This window comes from Podarcis gaigeae (assembly GCF_964106915.1).
Source record: "Podarcis gaigeae genome assembly, chromosome: 17".
Taxonomy (NCBI): Eukaryota; Metazoa; Chordata; class Lepidosauria; order Squamata; family Lacertidae; genus Podarcis; species Podarcis gaigeae.
The window spans coordinates 38870444-38889758 of NC_139694.1; the positions used below are offsets into that span (position 1 = coordinate 38870444).

General features: G+C 48.3%; 1 protein-coding gene across 17 annotated transcripts in view; it reads right to left on the reverse strand.

Moving 5' to 3' along the window:
• Positions 1 to 1423: 1423 nt before the first annotated feature.
• The window catches only part of L1CAM (L1 cell adhesion molecule), a 107457-nt gene continuing 89565 nt past the window's right edge, over positions 1424 to 19315 (reverse strand). For 4 of the 17 annotated variants that reach the window (XM_083718411.1, XM_083718410.1, XM_083718405.1 and 1 more), the window contains 4 exons: positions 15938 to 16069; positions 14048 to 14120; positions 10230 to 10241; positions 1424 to 3664 (listed from right to left, as the gene is read on the reverse strand). In XM_083718411.1, the coding sequence (XP_083574537.1) occupies positions 3436 to 3664; positions 10230 to 10241; positions 14048 to 14120; positions 15938 to 16069 (446 nt within the window). In that variant the 3' untranslated portion in view covers positions 1424 to 3435. The remainder of the gene's footprint in view (positions 3665 to 10229; positions 10242 to 14047; positions 14121 to 15937; positions 16070 to 19315) is intronic. The other 13 variants (XM_083718404.1, XM_083718403.1, XM_083718402.1 and 10 more) reach the window with 5 other exon arrangements.

The window sequence follows — 19315 nt, forward strand, 5'->3', positions numbered from 1 at the left end:
ACTGCACGCAAATCACAAGGAAAACCCACTTTAAAAAGTTTGGCTTTCATCAAAACTAGTACGAGGAGGAGGGAGCCACTGCGGCTGTGTGGTTCTAGACACACAGCTGTGTGCCCTTCAATCTCAGACCCACCAGTTAATCAAGGGCAAGCTTTAATCACAGATTACTCTGCCAATTAAACTGATTAAAGTTTGCCGCCCAAGTCCTCGTGTCCTTAATGTACAAAGCAGCCATCAGAGCGGCAGGCTGGCCTTCCTAAGGAGGCATAAGCAGCTGTTAGGAGAGGCAACAGCAACACCCTGCCAGCTTTAAGGCGTATCTTGATTGATCCAGCAGGCAGAGTGGCAGTGTGCTTGACCCAATCTGTGTTTTACAATACTGGCCGACTGAGGGTTGATAACAGAGAAACAGCTAAGGGCTCCCGGAGGTCTACGAAGGTCCTTGATCGCAGGGATGGTTCTACTGACTGAACCTTTCCTGGGTTTTGTTCCTCTATTATCAGGGTCAAACTAGATGTTACGGCCAGTGTCTGGCTACATGGAGTTCTAGGCTTATCTCCTCCCTGACAAGCTTGCTTTCCATGTGCAGGGAAGGTTACTGGTATAGAGAAGCAATCAGGTAATGAGAAGCCCCCACTTGCAGCATGAAGAGGTATGACTCAGATATGGGTTGACCCCTTCCGTGAGAACCGGGCCGGAAGCTGCTGGAAGTGGCCAACTGGAAAAACCAACAGGGGCATCTTCCCAAACTCCCTGCTGATGATGTCAAACGCTGCATTTGCACTTTATCTGGCTCGAGATGTCCGCCAATTGGGGAAGTTGATTTACATCTGGGGTCAAATGTGGTCCCACATGCTTCTCTGTGTGGCCCTTGGGACTCTCTCTTTTCAGCCGCACACCCGCTCACCACAGGCCACACCAGCTCTGCTTCCTCCCTTCGCGAGTGTGTAGGCTTCCTTGAACTCAAATAATGCCTCATTGACCAGCCTGGAGGAGAGAGAGGGCTGGTGTGTGAGAGTGTATAGAAAATAGCCTCATGGACCAAGGTGAAATTTGCAGTAGTTGTGCCCACTTTTGCCTCTAATTCTGCCCCCTGTGGGCACATGCCTCCAGTTCCCCATCCCTGGTCTACACTGGCTGGCAGCAGCTCCCAGATTCTCGGGGGGAAGTCCCTCTCCATCACCTGCTCCCAGGCCCCTTTTTAATTGGCAATGCCAGAGGGTGAACCTGGGATCTGAGGCATGAAAGGCATGTGGCCCACCACGCAGCTATGGCCCCTCCCACAGCATGATGCCACCTCAGTCACTGAGAGAGGTGAAGAGTGTGCTTCGGATTGGCAAGAGGAAAACCGGTTTGGCTTTAGGGACCCCAAGAGAACACGCCTGCCGTGAGCCACGTTTCCCCATCATCACTCCAAGCAAGCTCCAATTCCAGCATTTATTTACCATTTTATAATTCTGTTTATATATACATATATATATATATATTAAAAAAGCCATTGAGAGAGAAAGGTAGATAGCAACAGACCTGACAAAAGAGAAGGATACACAGGGCAGGGAGGCTTGGAGCTGGGTCGGGGAAGGAATCACAGAGTAGCAGGAAGGGGACTTTTCAAATGTTTTTTCCTTTTTTGTTTTTTAAATTCCAAGCCACCTAAATAGACCAACTAGAAGACTTCAAAACACCAGTCCTAAGATACCTAAAACAAACTCGAGCACAAGGGTTTGAAATATTTACAGACCAGGGAAAAGATGGGGTTTATTTTGCGTAGGGTTGCTCAAAACATCAGAGTACTTTTGTTATTATTTTTTATTATTATTTTAAAAAACGTTTTATGCAAAAAAGCAAGGGTTTGCTTCATCCCCAACAAGCAAGAGGGAAAAAAATTACATCAGACAGAGGCTGGAGATGAGGGTGGGGGTTGATTCGGTGAAGAGGCCACTTTCGAAAGACAGAAGGTGTCGCAAGGCAGCTGCGTGAGATGCATTCAAGAAGCACAGAGGTTCTTGGGGGGTTTTCTTTTCTCTATTGTTTGTGGGGAGGCTGGGAGTGGGGGACAGAGAAAGAGGAGGGGGGTGTCTGTGAAATGGTAAGATATTTGGCCCAGTGGAAGAAACCGTGGGTTTTGGTCATCAGAAAAAAGAGGGACATGAATTAATGTGGCACCCAAAGAGGAAGAAAAAGGAACGAGAGAGATGCACGCGCGCGCACACACACCCACACACCCACACACACACACCCTAAGTGGGAAATTCAGCACCAGAAGGGGACTAAGTTCTGGCAATGGGTTTCAAACTTTGTTCCCAGGGGTGTAAGCTGGGGCCTCTTGGAAACTAATTTGGGGATTCCTCAGTGAGTCATGGCAGCTAAGTTTCTCCTGAAGAACGCCTTGCTTATGACCACCAATCTTCCACTGCGATGCTTAGCGTGGACCCTGGACCATGTCCCAGAATGCTTGGCAACGCAGACCTCCACGGCAGATGTGCAAGAATGCCTCAGCAGACAAGCCTCGAGACAGAAAGTTTGAAAGCCACTGGTCAAAGGGAACTGCCCCCTGAACAAGGCATGGGTTGGGAAATCAAGCAAGCAAGGAGGGAAGGATTGACAGATCTATGCAGTGGGGCTTGGGGGTGCAGCTGGGGCACACCTCCCCTTGCTAGGTGCAAATTTAGGAAACTTCAGTTGGCTTAATCCATGAAAAGAAGGGGGTGCATAGCAGAATCAAGAGACCCTCAGCTTTTGAACTTTCCAGCCCACTGATACTCATTCCTTTCCCACAGCCATCTTTTCAGCTATCCCACAAGCCTTCCTTCCTTCCTTCCTTCCTTCCTTCCTTCCTTCCTTCCTTCCTTCCACAGGGGCAGGCAGAAGACCCCCATGGACTCCCAGCCCCTATTATTCCACCAGCTGTTCTGTCTGCTTCCCATGTCTTGGGGGGCGGAGTGGAGATGGGACTTTGCAGTACCAGTTAGCACCTGCTTCCTAAACACCTACGAAGAACAAACATTTCTGAGGCTTGGGAAGGGGGTCATCCGTTCTTTTGGCAATTTTGAACCCTGAGCCCCACTAAGGCCCTCTGAGCTTGTCACTGCCCGGCCCTCCCCACCACAAACACACACACACACCCAATTTGGCTGAAGGATAACTGGGTTTTGGGAGAGGGGTGCAGAAAAGAGAGATATGACTTTGCTCTGGGCTGGTGAATAATTATGGGAATCCCCTGATTTTCTAACCCTCCCTGATGGGGTGGGGGGGTCAGCTAGTAAACAAAGGGGTGAATTCCCCCAATTACCACTTCTGCTTGAGCAATTATTATTTCTTTGTTTCTTTCCCTTGGTGAGGAGGGGGTTATCCCTGTGTCCTCAACCCAATAATCCACAGGGAAATCCTCTTCCCCTGGGGTTGGGGGTATCCTTTGGGAAAGTGCCCCCTCTTTTATTCCAGGGCAGTGACCACATTGGTGGGGCTCGTAGCCCCTGAGCTGTCGTTTCCCCCTCCTTCTTTGCCCTTTTGACCGCTGTACTGGCCGATGAAGGAGCCGTCCTCATTGAACTGGACATCCACGCTGCCCCCATAGTCAGCCAAGCTGTCGTCGCTTCCCAGGGCCTTAATTTCTCCGTTCAGGGAGGGCTGGCTGCTTGTGAAGGGTTTCTCCTCATTATCACTGCAGGGAGGAAAGGAGAGGGATGAGAAAGGGCAAGAGCAGCAACTGGTGTGCACTACATTCTGCTAGGCAAGGCAGGCCTCAAAGGGAAGCATACAAATCATGGGTGCAGGAACCTGTGGCCCTCGAGGTGCCACTGAACTCCAACTCCCATCACCCCCGACCATCTCTTACGTTGGGTGGGGCTGATGGGAGTTGGAGTCCCAACACCTGAAGCGCCACAGGTTCCCCACTCCACTATAAGGCAGCATGCAAAACTGCAAGACTTGAATATTTGGGGGTGGGGAGAAGTGAAGTGCATGCCAGAGGACCAGTCCACACATTACAAATATGGCTTGACACACTGTGGGAACGGCTGTGACAGAAACTGCATCTGCAGCGCGCTTGTAGCCCTGCCCCCATCATTCAGCCCAGACACTGAGGTCCAGCTCCAAGGTTCCCTCATTGCAAGAAGGGAAGTTACAGGGAACCTTTCTTGGAAGTGGTGTCCTCCCTGTGGAACGCCCTCCCACCAGATGCCAAGGGAATAAACAACTATCTGACTTTTAGAAGACATCCGAAGGCAGCTCTGTTTAGGGAAGTTTTAAATGTTTGATGTTTTCTGTGGTTTTATGTGTTGGAAGCCACCCAGAGTGGCTGGGCAACCAAGACAGATGGGCGGGGTATAACAACAACAACAACAACAACGAGGAGGAGGAGGAGGAGGAATAAGTCATTTTAGGGCTTATCCACACTTAACCTTTCCTCTGGAGAGTTCCCCACAAAAACCCGCTCTTTACCACTGAATTGGAGCATTGCTCTTCGTTGTGCTTCAACTTTAAAGATTGGGTTTTCACGGGGAAAGCTCTGGGGCAAAAGATGGAGCTTTAAAGCATGGGAAGAGCAGGGCAAAAGGTAAGCATGGAGAAGCCCTCAGGCAACAGGTTTGGGCTGTCATTTAAGTGCAGCAGAGTGGAAGACAGACAGACCTGTCCCCTGGGGCTTACGTCACTGAGAAGTAGTCCTGTTTGTTTCAATGGGTCTTGTGCAAGAGAAGCTCTTGGTGGATGGTGCCCCACCTCAGTGGGGAGAAGGAGAATGCACTTTTGATTATGCACTTCAGGCACTAACATGCTCAGCCACAGTAATCCACAGGATCACTCTCTGGCTCTGTACACACTATACCCTTCCCCCAAAGAATCCTGGGAATTATAGCTCTGCAAAGGGTAAACTACAGTTCCCAGTATTCTTCAGGGGAAGCAATGTGCTTTAAATGTGAAGTGTGTACAAAGCCCTCACAAACATGTCCCTCAGAGCCTCTTTGGAATGTGTGAAGTGCCATAAGGTGAATGAGAATGCCCAAAATAAAGGACTGTTTAAAGCACCAGAGCTCAGTGAGGTAAGGTGGGGAGGGACTTAGTTTCACACACACCCCGCTTTGTATGCAAACAGGCAAACATGTGCTTAAGATGCCTGTAAGTGTCTAGGTTGGCCCTTACAAATGTTATCATAAAAGTCCTGTGCTCCCAAGAGCATCGAATGCTGGTTGTGAGCCTGCAACAAAGTGCAAAAGAAAATGCAAATTGGGAAGCCCAAGGTTGAGTGCTCTCCTGTGGGACAGGGAGAGGACCTGCTGAAGACTGTGCTTCCAGGATTACACCCTTAAGGATCGCTGCACGTAAGAGAAAATGAATGTTTGAAACTGGCCCAAAGGGACACATTTTAACATTAGAAGAGGAGACTGTGGGCAGGCGGTCAGCATATGCCTGAGAGATGCAATTGGCTTAGGATCTCAGGGATATGTTTGCAGACATCATCATCATCATTTATTAGTTATATCCCGCCCATCTGGCTGGGTCTCCCCAGCCACTCTGGGCAGCTTCCAACAGGAGATTAAAAATACATTGAAACACCAGTCATAAAAAACTTCCCTAAACATGCACAATCTCTCCCCTGCCCCCCCCCCATGTCCCACATCTTCAGGTAGATCAACACCACACACCTAAAATACATCCAATGTACATTTAGAGCAAACACCTTCCACCAAAGAATTCTGGGAGCTGCAGTTTAGGGGAAGTCATGAGCTTTAAATGTATGGTGTGGGTCTGACTTTCCTCTTATTGCGAGAAGTGATCCCAATTTGCAATACAAAGCATGGCGAGAGAGGGAGACAGTTACAGACAGACAGACAGTGTAGGCAATAAACACACAAAAAATGGGCTAGGCCAAGGATATGCCCCATAGGGCAATGTGTAAGCGTGCAAAGATAAAACAGACAGCAGGAAACACTTTTCAGGCATGCATGCATGACTAAAACCCAAGCAGAGGAGTGGATGTGGAAAGTGGCAGGAGCAAAAATGCACATAAAGGACATGTAAGAAGTTTGTTTTATGGCTGCGAAACATGGGCTGTAAGTGAGCCAGAGATGGCAATGTTAAGACTCCTGCTCCGTGATTGTAGTCATGGGATTGTTGTCTTTCACATGACGGTGTATGTTTTGACTCCACAGAGTGGGAAGTGACGGAGACAGGATGTTTGTGCCACTGTGTTCTGCGAAGTGGGACTATTGTCCTTTGTTCTTTCTCTGTCTGATGAGAAAGAGGAAGGAGCTGAGTCAAAATGCTCCGAGTGTATTATATGTAAATAAAGTAGATTAGCCAAAATGCTGAGCTACTGAGTTCTGTTACACAAGCTGCAAAGACTCTGTGGATCCATAAGTGTGCTGATGTCTGTTGGCATCAGTCGCTGTGATGTTTGGGTAGAAGAAAGCTTTTGAAGCTCCTGAACGATTGACCAGGAGGGAGAGAACATGCCAGTCGGGCATGGGTCTCTGCCAGGGTCCTACTCGACAGTAGGACAGCTCCTGAGAGGCATGACTGGGAAGAAAGTGTGGGTGTGTAATGGAGATAAGGCTATGTGTGCTTTAATAATGCAGCAAGGAACCCCAAACTAAGCAAATCTGCATCTATTTCCTTAGCTCATATTATTTATTCTGACTTTGCTTGCTGTAGGAAGGGGCAATGAGCACCATGGATCACTGAAGGCCTCACTTTCTGGTCTGATTAAATCCTGTCAATACTCCTTTGGGGTTTGACAATTTCACTAAATGGCTGCTCTATCTTCACAACCATAAGGCTCAGAAACAAGCTCCCCAACCCCATTTAAATAGAAGCTGAGATTCTCAAGACGCTATGTAGCTAGTACCAAGTTCTGCAGTTTTTCTGAACTTGTACAGAATTGCAGATTGCTGCCCAGAGAGGGAAATCAAGTTCAAAGGAAAGTCCAATTGTACTACAGGGGTGACATCTGTTAGAAAGAAGCAGGCGTACTCAGTCAAGTGAACCCTAGAGGGGCTGAGCAAAGCCCTGGCTATAGAAGTGTGCAAACATGCCCATGAACTAATGAGGCAGGGACCAAAGTGAATCTCTGTTGTCATCAATTCTGACAAAGCTACGAAGGCCCATGCCCACCGCAAAGAGGAAAGCATGCAGGCTGCAGCACTAGGAAAAAGCAATTATTCAGTATTTCCCAAAGGGAGGAAGCAGGGAACCCCAGGGTGCCCTCTGCAAGGCTTAGATGGCAGGTAGCTGAGACGATGCTGCTTTGGTGCTCCAGGAAAGCAGATCAGGACAAAAGTGCAAGGGCTGGAGGGCAAGGGGGAGATCGTTACCTAATTCTAAGCATTGATGAACTTCAAGGAAGGAAGACAATAAGAGAGAAAGAGGTCAAATCATGCACAATTAGCTCTTGGGTCACTTTTTTCCTGATGGCATTATATATACGCACACACTTCCTCTCTCTCCTGTACAACTATGTCAGTTCCTGTTCATTAAAACCAAGATTTGCCATTGGTTTCAATAAGAGATGGACTGCATTTGTCCACAAGTAACTGTTTCCTTTAGGACACTGGTCTTCAACTTGTGGGTCGCAACAGGAGCACTACCACCATGCAAATATATGGTAAAAGATTAAAAAATGGGTCTCCAAAATTCATGTTTTGGTTACAAGTGGGTCCTGAGTATGAAAAGGCTGAAGGTTCTTGCTTTTGGATACAGTGGTACCTCCAGATACGAACGGGATCCGTTCCAGAGCCCTCTTTGCATCTAGAAGTAAACGTGAGTAGCGATGGCACGTCTGCGCACACGCGCGTTGCTTTTCGCCGCTTCTGCGCATTCGTGTGACGTCATTTTGAGCGTCTGCGCATGCGGCGAAAGCTGGAAGTAACACGCTCCGTTACTTCCGGGTTGCCGAGGAGCGCAACTCGAAGCGTATTCAACCCGAGGTATGACTGTATAGCTAAATTCTATGATCCACTTTTTCCATTTGCACAGTATCTGGAATCCCAACATCGTTCAAAAATTATTTTAAAGAAAAGGGCTTTGGGAGAAGGGACTGCCAAACACTCTAAAATCAATTCTCCAAATTCATAAAAACACCATCAGTAAAATAATAATTAAAGCAAAGCACCCTTTGTAAAATGGGAGTTCAAAGTTGCATTGTTTATAATTAGCTAAAAATGGGTAACAAGTTGTCCAAACTTTGCCTTTTACAACAAGCTTTAAATTGTACGTCTAACGGGACCTCTTGGAATGCTTGATTTTATTCATTCATACAGTTTCTCTTATGAGCAGTTTTGTAGTACTGAGGCAGCAGTAGCAAAAGTCAAATTTACAAATGCAATGAAGAATGTTTTTATACAATCTGAGATGCTAATGTTGAATTGTGTGAACGTTGCACTGCTCCAGTAGCACACACCTGCTCTTTCCTAAATGAATACCGGTAATTAGGAGAGCTGTATCTTTAGTAGTTTCACTGACTGCCCATTGCAGTTCATTATGGAAGAGTACTGCATGCTTTAACTGGTTGACTGAATTTATTTATAAGCTGTGCCCAAAGAGGCTGACAATAAATATTCACTTATTATCAAAATAGAAAACATTGGAGGGTGGGGGAGCTTTGAGATGGGCATATGGGCTCGTTGAACATCTGCTGCATTTCCTATGTCGGTGTTCATTGTTCAAAGCTCTAGGAACTTCGGCCGCTTGTTAGCTGAAAAGGATTATTGGCTGAATTTGGAAAATGCTGAATTGTTGCTTGGCAACAAAGAAAAAAAAATGAATGAAAAATGTGCAGCTGAAAATATACGGGATTTCGTGCTCCACCCCTGCACATGTGGTCATCAGTTTTGATGATTACTGAATAGTGATTTTATATTCTTGAGTGTTTTCTTGTTTTGGTGATCAAAACCCTATCTGTCTGTCTAAAAACAATCAATAAAACCAAAGTAGGAAAGCAGACAAGAAAAGATAAAATCAAGTTAAAACAACCACAGTTCAAAAAGGCCTGCAGTTAGCTAATGGAGAATGCCTTTTGAAAAAGCCAAGTCTTCACTCAGCCACCATCCCCAGCAAAAAACCACAACCCAACAACAAGGGGGGGGGGCAGAAGCAAATAATCCTCAGGAAGTGGATATTACAGTGGCTCACAGATGTGCCACATGATCCTATGCATGCTTGCTCAGTAGTTAAGCCCACTGTGTTCTATGGGGTTTAGATGGGTTGGTGTGCATAGTACTGCCCATTCCCTACAAATCAGAGCATCTGTCATTTGAGCCTTGCCTCAGCAAGACATGCACAGGCCCTGCACAGGCAAACCAGCATTTCCTCAGACCTCCCTCTAGGGAAAATAACACTGGCCTATCTGCCAGAGCAGTTGCAGACACACAAAGACAATATATGTACTTTTTTGAACACGTGAAGGTTGCAATCCTACGCATGCTTACCAGGGAATACCCCCCCAACCCAGTTGGATTTACTTGGATTTACCCAACCCAGTTGGATTTATAAAAGGATGTCACATAGAGGAGGGAGAAAGGTTGTTTTCTGCTGCTCCAGAGAAGCGGACACGGAGCAATGGTTCCAAACTACAAGAAAGAAGATTCCACCTAAACATTAGGAAGAACTTCCTGACAGTAAGAGCTGTTCGACAGTGGAATTTGCTGCCAAGGAGTGTGGTGGAGTCTCCTTCTTTGGAGGTCTTTAAGCAGAGGCTTGACAACCATGTGTCAGGAGTGCTCTGATGGTGTTTCCTGCTTGGCAGGGGGTTGGACTCGATGGCCCTTGGGGTCTCTTCCAACTCTATGATTCTATGATTCTACTTCGAAGTAAACGCGCTATGGCACTGTGAAGCCTTCATCCCTGCAGGATTCCAGACATTTATTGCATAATCTGCATATATATATCATCAGGGTGGAAAGATCAGGCATGCAGCATTTCAGGGAAGATCTACCAAGAAATTAAAAGCCATTTTCACAAGCTAACATTAATAAGACTGCCTGTTAGTCTGGAACTCATCACTGGAATGCTAATGCAAGGCAGACAGTAGAAGAGAACAGCATTTAAAATGTAATCTGTCTTGACACCTATTTTTCATTTGGATTTGCAAAAGATGAGGAAAGCACAAAGCTATTTAAGGGTCATTTGTAGATGAAGACAGTGAAAAAGGGAGGGAGGAAGCAAGGGGGTGAGTGTCCTTGTCCAGCCCCACCTTCCTCAGGCAATATGCAGTCCCCGGATATCCCTCTTACCTCTCCAGGGACCTCCATTAATGAAGCAAGAGATGGGGGAGAAAAGCGAGAAAAACAGCGTCATATTTCGAGAGTTTCCTGCAGGGGACTAAGGGCAGAAATGCATATACTAAGGCCATGTTGTACTGTGTATTTTGCGTCTATGGACTGCAATAAAGGGTGTGTGTGTAAATATACTAAGGGCCTCTCCACACTTCCTCTTATTCCGTTGTCCCCCCACCCCACCCCAAAGGAAAACCGCTCTTCAGAGCTCAGTTGAAGCAAATGGCAATCTGCTTTTCCATGGATTTAGGGCAGCACGGCCAGTTCCTCAGCACTGAGTGCTGAACTGGGGGGGTGGGCACCAGAGGGTGTTGCAACCATGGCATAGAGCATGTGCCGAATGGAAGGTGAAGGCTAAATTTTGGCCTCGCACAGAGTGCCACGGAAAGTTGAAAGCCCAAAGTCCTCCCCTGGCTAAAGAGCAGGTTTTCCCTGGGAAAAGTGGGGCAAGGGGATAACTGCTCAGATCTGTGCCCACAAAGTGTGGGTCAAGCGGAAACCGCTTGGACCCATGCTTCCTAGGCAGTGTGGGCAAGCCCTAAGAGGAGTGAGCAGCATGCTAAACATCAGGAACCCTATTTATGACCCCTCACTTCTGCCGACCTCTCACCCCCTAACTTACCCAGGGACTCCCTTCTTCAGTCAAGCCTTTCAAGAAGCCTCACCAACCTTTTATTGCATCCTTCCCCAACCTAGTGCCCTCCAGATGCTGTTGAGCCCCCATCATCTCTGATTATTGGCTGAGGATGATGATGGTTGCAGTCCAACAACCTCTGGGGACACAAGGCTGGGAAAGGCTACTCAACTGATTCCTCTGCTGACCTCCCCTCCCTCTCCCTCTCCTCACTGCTCCCTGTCCGTCCTTGACTGCTTCCCTATCTTGTCTATTGTAGATTACCAACCCTATGCAGAAACAGCACAACTTTGTCAGTCTGTAAAAACCCCCAGCATCCCACTAATGCTATATCAATGGAAATACTTGGTGTAGTAACTCAGGTGCCAACTCACAAGATCTCCTGGCTGCCCTGATGTGTAGCACCATCAGAATCTCAATCTCACACTTACTAAACTGGATTATTGCAGCAACCATCATTTGGCAGATGATGGTGTTTTGTACAAGACTCTGCAGAAGATCACTCACCGGCCACCACCGGCACCCTTACTCTCTCCTCCTGCTTGGTCACTCCCTGAACCTACCACCAAGGAAGAGGGACTCATACTCAAGACTAGGTGTCCAAATAAAAACCCCAGCATTTGATTTACATCCAAATCCTCTGCCAAGATAAGTGGGATTTCTACAACCTGTATACATTATGCAAATTTGAATGACATCTTACTTAGTTTATTTTTCTTTTGATAGTCATGGAGAGGGAGAAGGAACTATTCAGGGCACTGAAGTGAGGCACAACCCACAGAAGTATATATCATATTTTTCGCCCTATAAAACGCACCTAGTTTTCAGAGGAGAAAAACAAGAAACAAGAAAGCAACGCAAAGCCTCTTGAGCAAAGAGGCAGGAGCGCTCCTGCTGTGCTCAAGAGGCTTTGCGTGGCTATCCCCAAAGCCAGAAGAGCAAGAGGGATCAGTGTGCAGCGATCCCTCTTGCTCTTCTGGCTTCTGGGATAGCTGCGCAGCCTCTTCAGGGCAGTGGGATGAAGGCTCCCCGCTGCCCTGAAGAGGCTGCATGCAGCTAAGCCAGAAGCTAGAACAGCAAGAGGGAGCACTGTGCAGCGATCCCTCTTGCTGTTCTGGCTTCTGGGATAGCTGCGCACCCTGCATTCGCTCCATAAGATGCACACACATTTCCCCTTACTTTTTAGGAGGGAAAAGGTGCGACTTAGAGAGTGAATAATACAGTGTTTGCAACAATAAGGGCTAGAAACTTGCTTCCGGTAAAAAAAGGAAAAAAGAAAGCTTGAGATTCTTAAGGAAGCTGAGTTCTGTGGCCACTATCACATTCTACTGTTTTTCCACATTTCTGCAAAACTACACAGCCCTGCTAATATCTCACAAGGTTTGGTCACTGGGATTCCAAGCACAGGCTGGATTGGTCATGGTGTGGTGGTGCAGACTGATGGGTGGCAGCATCAGAAGCAGGCTCACTTCAGTAAATACAGTGGTGCCTCGCAAGACGAATTTAATTCGTTCCGCAAGTTTTTTCTTCTTGCGAGTTTTTCGCCTTGCGAAGCACAGTTTCCCATAGGAATGCATTGAAAATCAATCAATGCGTTCCTAGGGAGACCGCCTTCAGACCAGGTCCGGGGACAGTCTGTCCCCGGACCTCCTCTGAAGGCTCACGGGGGGTGGGGGGAGAAGGACTTTCCTCCCCACCGCCAGCCTTCAGAACAGCCTTCTGAAGGCTGGTGGTGGGAAGAAAAGCCCTTCTCCCGCCGCCAGCCTTCAGAAGAGTTCCCGCAGGGCTGCCTAGGCTGCGGATAGCAGCCTGCTGCCCGGCGTGCGGGGCGCTCTGAAGCAGAGCGCCCATTCGCACAGGGCAGACATCTGCAGCTTGGGGAGCCCTGCAGGACTTCCCCGCAGGGCTCTCCAAGCTGCGGATAGCAGCCTGCTGCCCCACACGAGGGGCGCTCTTCTTCAGAGCGCCCCTTGCGCGGTGCAGACATTCGCAGCTTGGGGAGCCCTGCAGGACTTCCCCGCAGGGCTCTCCAAGCTGCGGATAGGGGCAGCAGGCTGCTATCCGCAGCTTGGAGAGCCCTGTGGGGAACTCTTCTGAAGGCTTCCTCCCACCGCAAGTCTTCAAGACAGGTCCGGGAACAGAGGAGAAGCGCTGCGCGCCTTCCCCTCTGTTCCCAGACCTGTCCTGAAGGCTTGCGGTGGGAGGAGGGCTTTCCTCCCCACCGCCAACATTCAGAATGCTGTTCTGAAGGCTGGCGGTGGGGAGGAAAAACCCTCCTCCCACCGCAAACCCCAGGAACAGAGGAGAAGCGCTGCGCGCCTTCTCCTCTGTTCCCGGACCTCCCACCGCAAGGCTTCAGGACAGGTCCGGGAACAGAGGAGAAGGCGCACTGTCCCCGGAGATTTCCCTATGGGCTTTCGTCTTGTGAAGCAAGCCCATAGGGAAATTCGTCTTGCGAAGCCGCTAAAAATCGGAAAACCCTTTCGTCTTGCGGGTTTTTCGTTTAGCGAGGCATTCGTCTTGCGGGGCACCACTGTATCTTGAAGTGTTGAGCATGGGCGCTACCTATCCAAACACCCAGGCTTGTTTACATCTCGGATGGGAGGATAAAAGAAGAGCATAAGAAGAGGAGCCCTCCTGGATCAGGCCAAAGGGGACCCATCTAGTTCAGGATCCTGTTCTCACAGTGGCCAACCAGATGCCCACGGGAAACCTGCATGCAGGCCATGGGCGCAACAGCTCTCCCTCCTCTCCTGCCATTTCCAGCAACTGGCATTCAGAAGCATCACTGCCTCCAACAGCAAAGGCACAACACAACCGTCAGGACTGGAGGCCATGGATGGCCTTATCCTGCATGAATTTGTGCAGTCTTTAATGCCATCACTGCTCTTGGATGCAAAATAAGATAGTAAAAAATAAATCCCAGAGTGCAGCCCACTAAACCCCACACTTTCCCAAGCATGGGGGTCCAGGCACATGAGGCCACTTAAGTTCCTGGGGTTCAGACCTATAGAAACCACATGGATAAACCTTGTGGTCATGGAGAGTGGCTGCCTTGGCCCTGCATGTCTTTCCCACCCCTCTCTCCCTCCTGAGCCCAGGCCGGCTCACCCTCGGGCATCTCCACTCCCCTGCCTTGTACCTGTACTCCCCAAAGGTCTCGTCCTTCATAGGCCTGGCCTCGGAATCCACCTGAGTGTCTTCTTTGTCTTTCACTAGAGAAGAAGAGAACACATGTCAAATGAGGTGAAAGCCTTGATGGGCAGGGGACCAGCCAACCAACCAGAGCAGAGCAGAGGTTTGGAATTAGGGATTGGGGTGGGTGAGGTTAGTGCAGAGGGTGGCCAAGCAGGCAGGGAGATGTTATTAAGAAAGAGGAGAGGAGCAGCACTGCCTCTCATTCTGAAAGACTGCCTCTCCTCTGCCTCACTGAGGTGTTGGGGTGGGAACTATGGGAAAACTGCAGGTTGGGGGGGGGACCTGTGACAGATGGTTGTTAGAGAGCTGCCCCACAGCTCTTGGGGCTGAGTGGTTATCTGAATGAGGGTTTAGCCATGTGGGCTGGAGATGGAAAACATGCCTGCCCCCCCCCCACCAGAGCATTGAGATGTGCGCTATGGAAATATTATTGTCCAGGGGTCTCTATAAATTCATTTCTTTTGTCCCACAGCCATCTCAAGGCAAATAAGCTTTGAAGCATTATGAAAGCTGCCAAAGCTCTTGGATCAGAGATGAGTGGAAGCATCTCTAGATAACAACATGCCATTTTATTTTTATTTTAGGGGGTGGGGAAGTTATTTGGCGCAGTTATTCAATGTAGTGCTCTTACAAATGTTCCACCGGCCCAAGCATTTCAGTTTGCCAGATGAAACCATCTCCCCTCTCCCTCCCCCAAGCACTGTTCTCAGGATTCTCCCAACCCCGCCCCCCCATGCTATCTGGGAGGGGGAATCCCATTGCACTAGCAGGAATCGTTGTGTTGGCTCCTGCCAGAGTAACTGTTTAGTCCCCCCCGCCCCGCCCGGTCTGGGGCTTCCAAGGCCCAAGGGCAGGCGAGAGAACCCACTTCAGGCAGAGGGCCAGAGGAAACCAAGGGCAGAGCAACAATGAAAAATTTACCTTTCTACAGTAGTGCCTAGTTTGTGCACACACTCACAACACCCCTCTCTAGCCTCCATCCAGGCATGTAAGTGGCATTATGAGACTTCAAGAGCACACAAGGAGAGGGTGCAAAGCAGGGTCAGGGAGGGGTGCAAGAGGGTGGCTGGGGAGAATTCCAAGGGGCAGGTAGAGAAGCCCGGAGAGCTGCATTCGGCCCCTGAGCCTGTGGCCCCCCACGCCTGCTCAGGGGACAGCAAAATAGTAATAAGAGCATATGAACAACACAAAGGTAACGCCAGCTTTCAAAAGCCTCAACTGCTTTGGCTTCTCTGCAAGGAGCCCTCGGAGCTGCAGATAGGAGAGGATGCCGAGAAGCTGGAAGAGGCATTCTCACAAAGTGGAATTCCCAGGCTACCTTAGGGAAGCAGTTACCATGAAAACAGCTTATGCCGGTAACACATCCGTGTCCTAACCTAAAAGCTGTCTCTCCGGTACGTAATGCAAAGATGGGGAACCTCTGGCTCTCAAGATGTTACTGGTCTGCAACACCCACAATCTCTGACCATTGGCAATGCTGGCTGGGGCCGATGGAGTCCAGCAACATCTGGAGGGTGTTATGTTTTCCCTCCCTGTTTTGGACTTACCCAGCCCAGTGGGTCAAATAGGGGACTTGAACTTGGATCGCATGAGTTCAACTCCTAGCTCAACTATGGACTTCACTCCGTGAACTCCACCAACTCCCCCATCTCTCAAGCTCAGCATCCTTGTCTGTAAAATGGGAACGATAACAACCTACCTCACAGGAGTGTTGTGAGGACGAACGCCACCAGGTGCACTAAAAGTGCTATGTAACTGAAAAGTGAGAATAGCCTGGGGGGTGGCCCACGGGGGTCTGCTGCGAGGTGCTAGGGTGGGGCTGGGGGCACCTCACCCGAGTACTTGCCGCCCTTGCTGCGCTTGATGAAGCAGAGAAGAACCAGAACCAGGATAAGGAGAACGATGGCGCTGACAAAGCCGATGAACCAACCTTCCGCAGCAAAGCTCTTTTGGAAATCCTCAGGAACTGCAAAGAGCACAGAGAGGAAATTAATGCTAAAACTTTTGAAGCAGGTGAACTCTGAAGTGCTTTCGCCTGTTGCACAGCTTAGCAGAGTATAGCAGAGTACTGCAGCATTTCTTAGGCAGCACTTGAGATTGCCCAGGCAGGATTCTTCCAATAAACTTGATTCTTGTAGTTTATTATACACAGCAGTAAACATACAAGTCTATCTATAAGTTACTATTTTACAACACAAAGTGCTGGGCTGGGGCCCACCTGTTATATTCAATGCTTTGATGCTTTGCCCATCTCTAAATTCTGACTCCTGAGAGACGTTCCTCCCAAAAACATCTGACTGGAATGTGGAATTTCCCTGTGATGGTGGAAATCCACAAAGTAAGTATGTCAAGATCAGGCTGCAGAGAGAACAACTTACTGTTATCTTGGCAGGGCCGCACTAACTCCTAGAGAGAACACCGAGGTTCTTACCATATACCCCTGCACAACCTGGGTTGAAATAGCACACACACACACACATATATATATATACACACACACACACACACACGCACACACACACACATATACACACACACACACCAGCTGATTTTGTGTGTGTGTGTGTGTGTGTGTGTGTGTGTGTGTTTTGAGATCGGGGGATTAGACCCATCTTCATGCAGCAGCGCATAGGAAAGTACATTCCGTTCATACATGGAGCAGGTCATTCTAGGAAACGCCACCCATATTATGCTGGTTCTTAAATGGAGGAGCTTGTCTTATTAAACACACACAAACACAGGCACGTACCCCTCTACATCCAAAAATGTACAAAATCTGCTCCACGCGTCTGGGGTTAAGGGTTCATTGGCTCCTGCTGGAATACTTCCTCAGAAATGCTGGAGCCATTTGCACCTATCAGTGGGCTGGGTCACTAGTTTCTCTCAAAAGAGAAACATCACTTTTCTGCAATGTTCTCAGCAGTATCGTGAGTGGACCAGCTGGTTGGGAAGGGCTCTCCGCCCATGTATGGCAGCTGGGGCATTTACTCATGAATTCAGGAAAGAGCAGCATGGTTAGAACAGCAGCCTGGAGTCCTCCCTAACCAAGCGTCATCTCTATATGAGCAGAAGGGCCTTTGCAGCCCCATATTGAGAAAAATCAGCTGGCTGCTAATGGCTCAAGAGGCTGCCTGCAACCCTCCACATACAGGCAATTAAAAGATACGTAGGAAGCTGCCTTTTATGGAGTAAGGGGATTAGTCCATTCAGTGCTGTCTACACCAGGGTTGGGGAACTTGTAGACCTTGGCTGGAGCCCACTCCAGTGACTGTTGGGCATGGTGGGTGGGGCTGATGTGACCTGGAGTTCAACAACATCTTGAGAGTCACAGAATCCTTGCCACTACTCTAAAGCTGACTGACAGGAGCTCTGCAGAGGGGCCTTTATCCAGACCCCTCTGGACTTACGAGGAATTGAAACTGGAACCCTCCATGTGCAAAGTGCGTGTCTACCATTGAGCTACAGCCATTTCCTGCATCCATGGGTCTACTCAGACACCCCAAACATGGGGTACTTAAACATTAGCTAACAGCTTGAGAGAACAGAATGGTTTTCACCAACACACATACCGAGATGTTTAAGCAAGCACCAGACAAATGCATCTGTGCTATCCCATTCCCACAGCTTGGGGAAAAGGCAGCGGAAAGCAAGCAATATAATAACAAACAATGAAGATTTCTCTTATAAAATCTCCTACTCCCCCCTCCAAAAAGCTCTCCTGATCTAAGTCAGTACAAATCTAAATATAGCCATTGCTCTCAGAAGTAGGATTGTCTTCCTAAAATTCACTCTCCTGCCATATAAACCAGCAGCCTCTTGTCCCTTTGTCTACATGGCAAGAGGGAACAATGACTCTCTTATCTTCTTTGCTGTGGCTTTAAAAATATTTCAAGACAGCAATCAAATCTCCACCTTCCCCATCTTTTCCCAAGCCTAGAGACACAACCTGCTCCTTTCAGCATCACTTCCCAAGTCTCCACGAGTATGAATCTGACATTTTTGTCAGATCACAGAAGGCCCTTCCTCCACTTAAAAGATGTCACATTTAATAGTGACAACCATAAATAATACATTACCACGCCTAATAAAAAGCCTGAGAAACCAGGAGGGAGGCAATGCTCAAAAGATAAATGCAAGAGGGCAATACAATCAAAGTCTTTGAAAATATAATTGATAGATTGTGAAGCACTAGCTGTGAATTGAGTCCACACACACACACACACACACACACACAAGCTCCTGTAACATCATCTTCAGGAACAGTTTAATGAAGACTGGAGAAGAGCCCTTCAGTTGGAAAGTAACAGGTCTGATCCTAATGTGGTTTTTTCTCTATTAAAAAATAGCCTGTGGAGGAAGACCCTTCGCTTTTAAAAGGCAGGCTAAAGTTGCTCTCTCCTCCAAGGCAGCTACTTCATAGAATCATAGAACTGTAGAGTTGGAAGAGACCGTGAAACCCCCTGCAATGCAGGAATCACAACTGAAGCATCCCTGACAGATGGCCACCCAACTTCTGCTTAAAAACCTCCAATGAGCAGGGCTGGCCCACCCATGAGGCAAGGTGGCCACCTGGGGGGGGGGGCAGAATCTGCAGGGCAGCAGACCCAGCCTCCATGGAACGCATTGCTCACTGCTGCTGCTGCAATGCTCCTTGAAGGCCAGAAAACAGCTGGCAAGGCTGGTCTTCTCCTCCCACCCCTAGGGAGGAAATGGATGGGGCCACCCTCCGAGACCTTCTGAGTTCTGCGCCCACCTGGCATGATTCAGAGTAGGCCCCTTCCCGTGAGAGCCTTCGACTCTCACTTCACCCATCAAGTAGGGTTCCTGGTGACTCCAGGGGCACAGGATCCCTCACTCTGCCTTAATCCATCTTTTTCTATTATTCTCCTGTTCTAATAATGGTGTCAAGAAATTGGAAGAATGAAATCTTACCAACGATTAGCAAATCCTTATGGTAGAATACCTGCAACTAGCAAAATTAACTGGAAAAATTAGAGGAATGTCAAACCAGAAGGTATTTAGGGAATGGAACGTATTTAAAGAATACTTAAAAATGTACTGTACTGACGATAAGAAACTTGCAGAAATACAGTGATATTGGTAACCAAGAATTACTTGAAATACAATAGTGAATTATATGTCTATATACAAAACAAAGTAATATGAATCTGTCCAAAGAATACAGATAATATAAGGAGTATAATGAGAATTA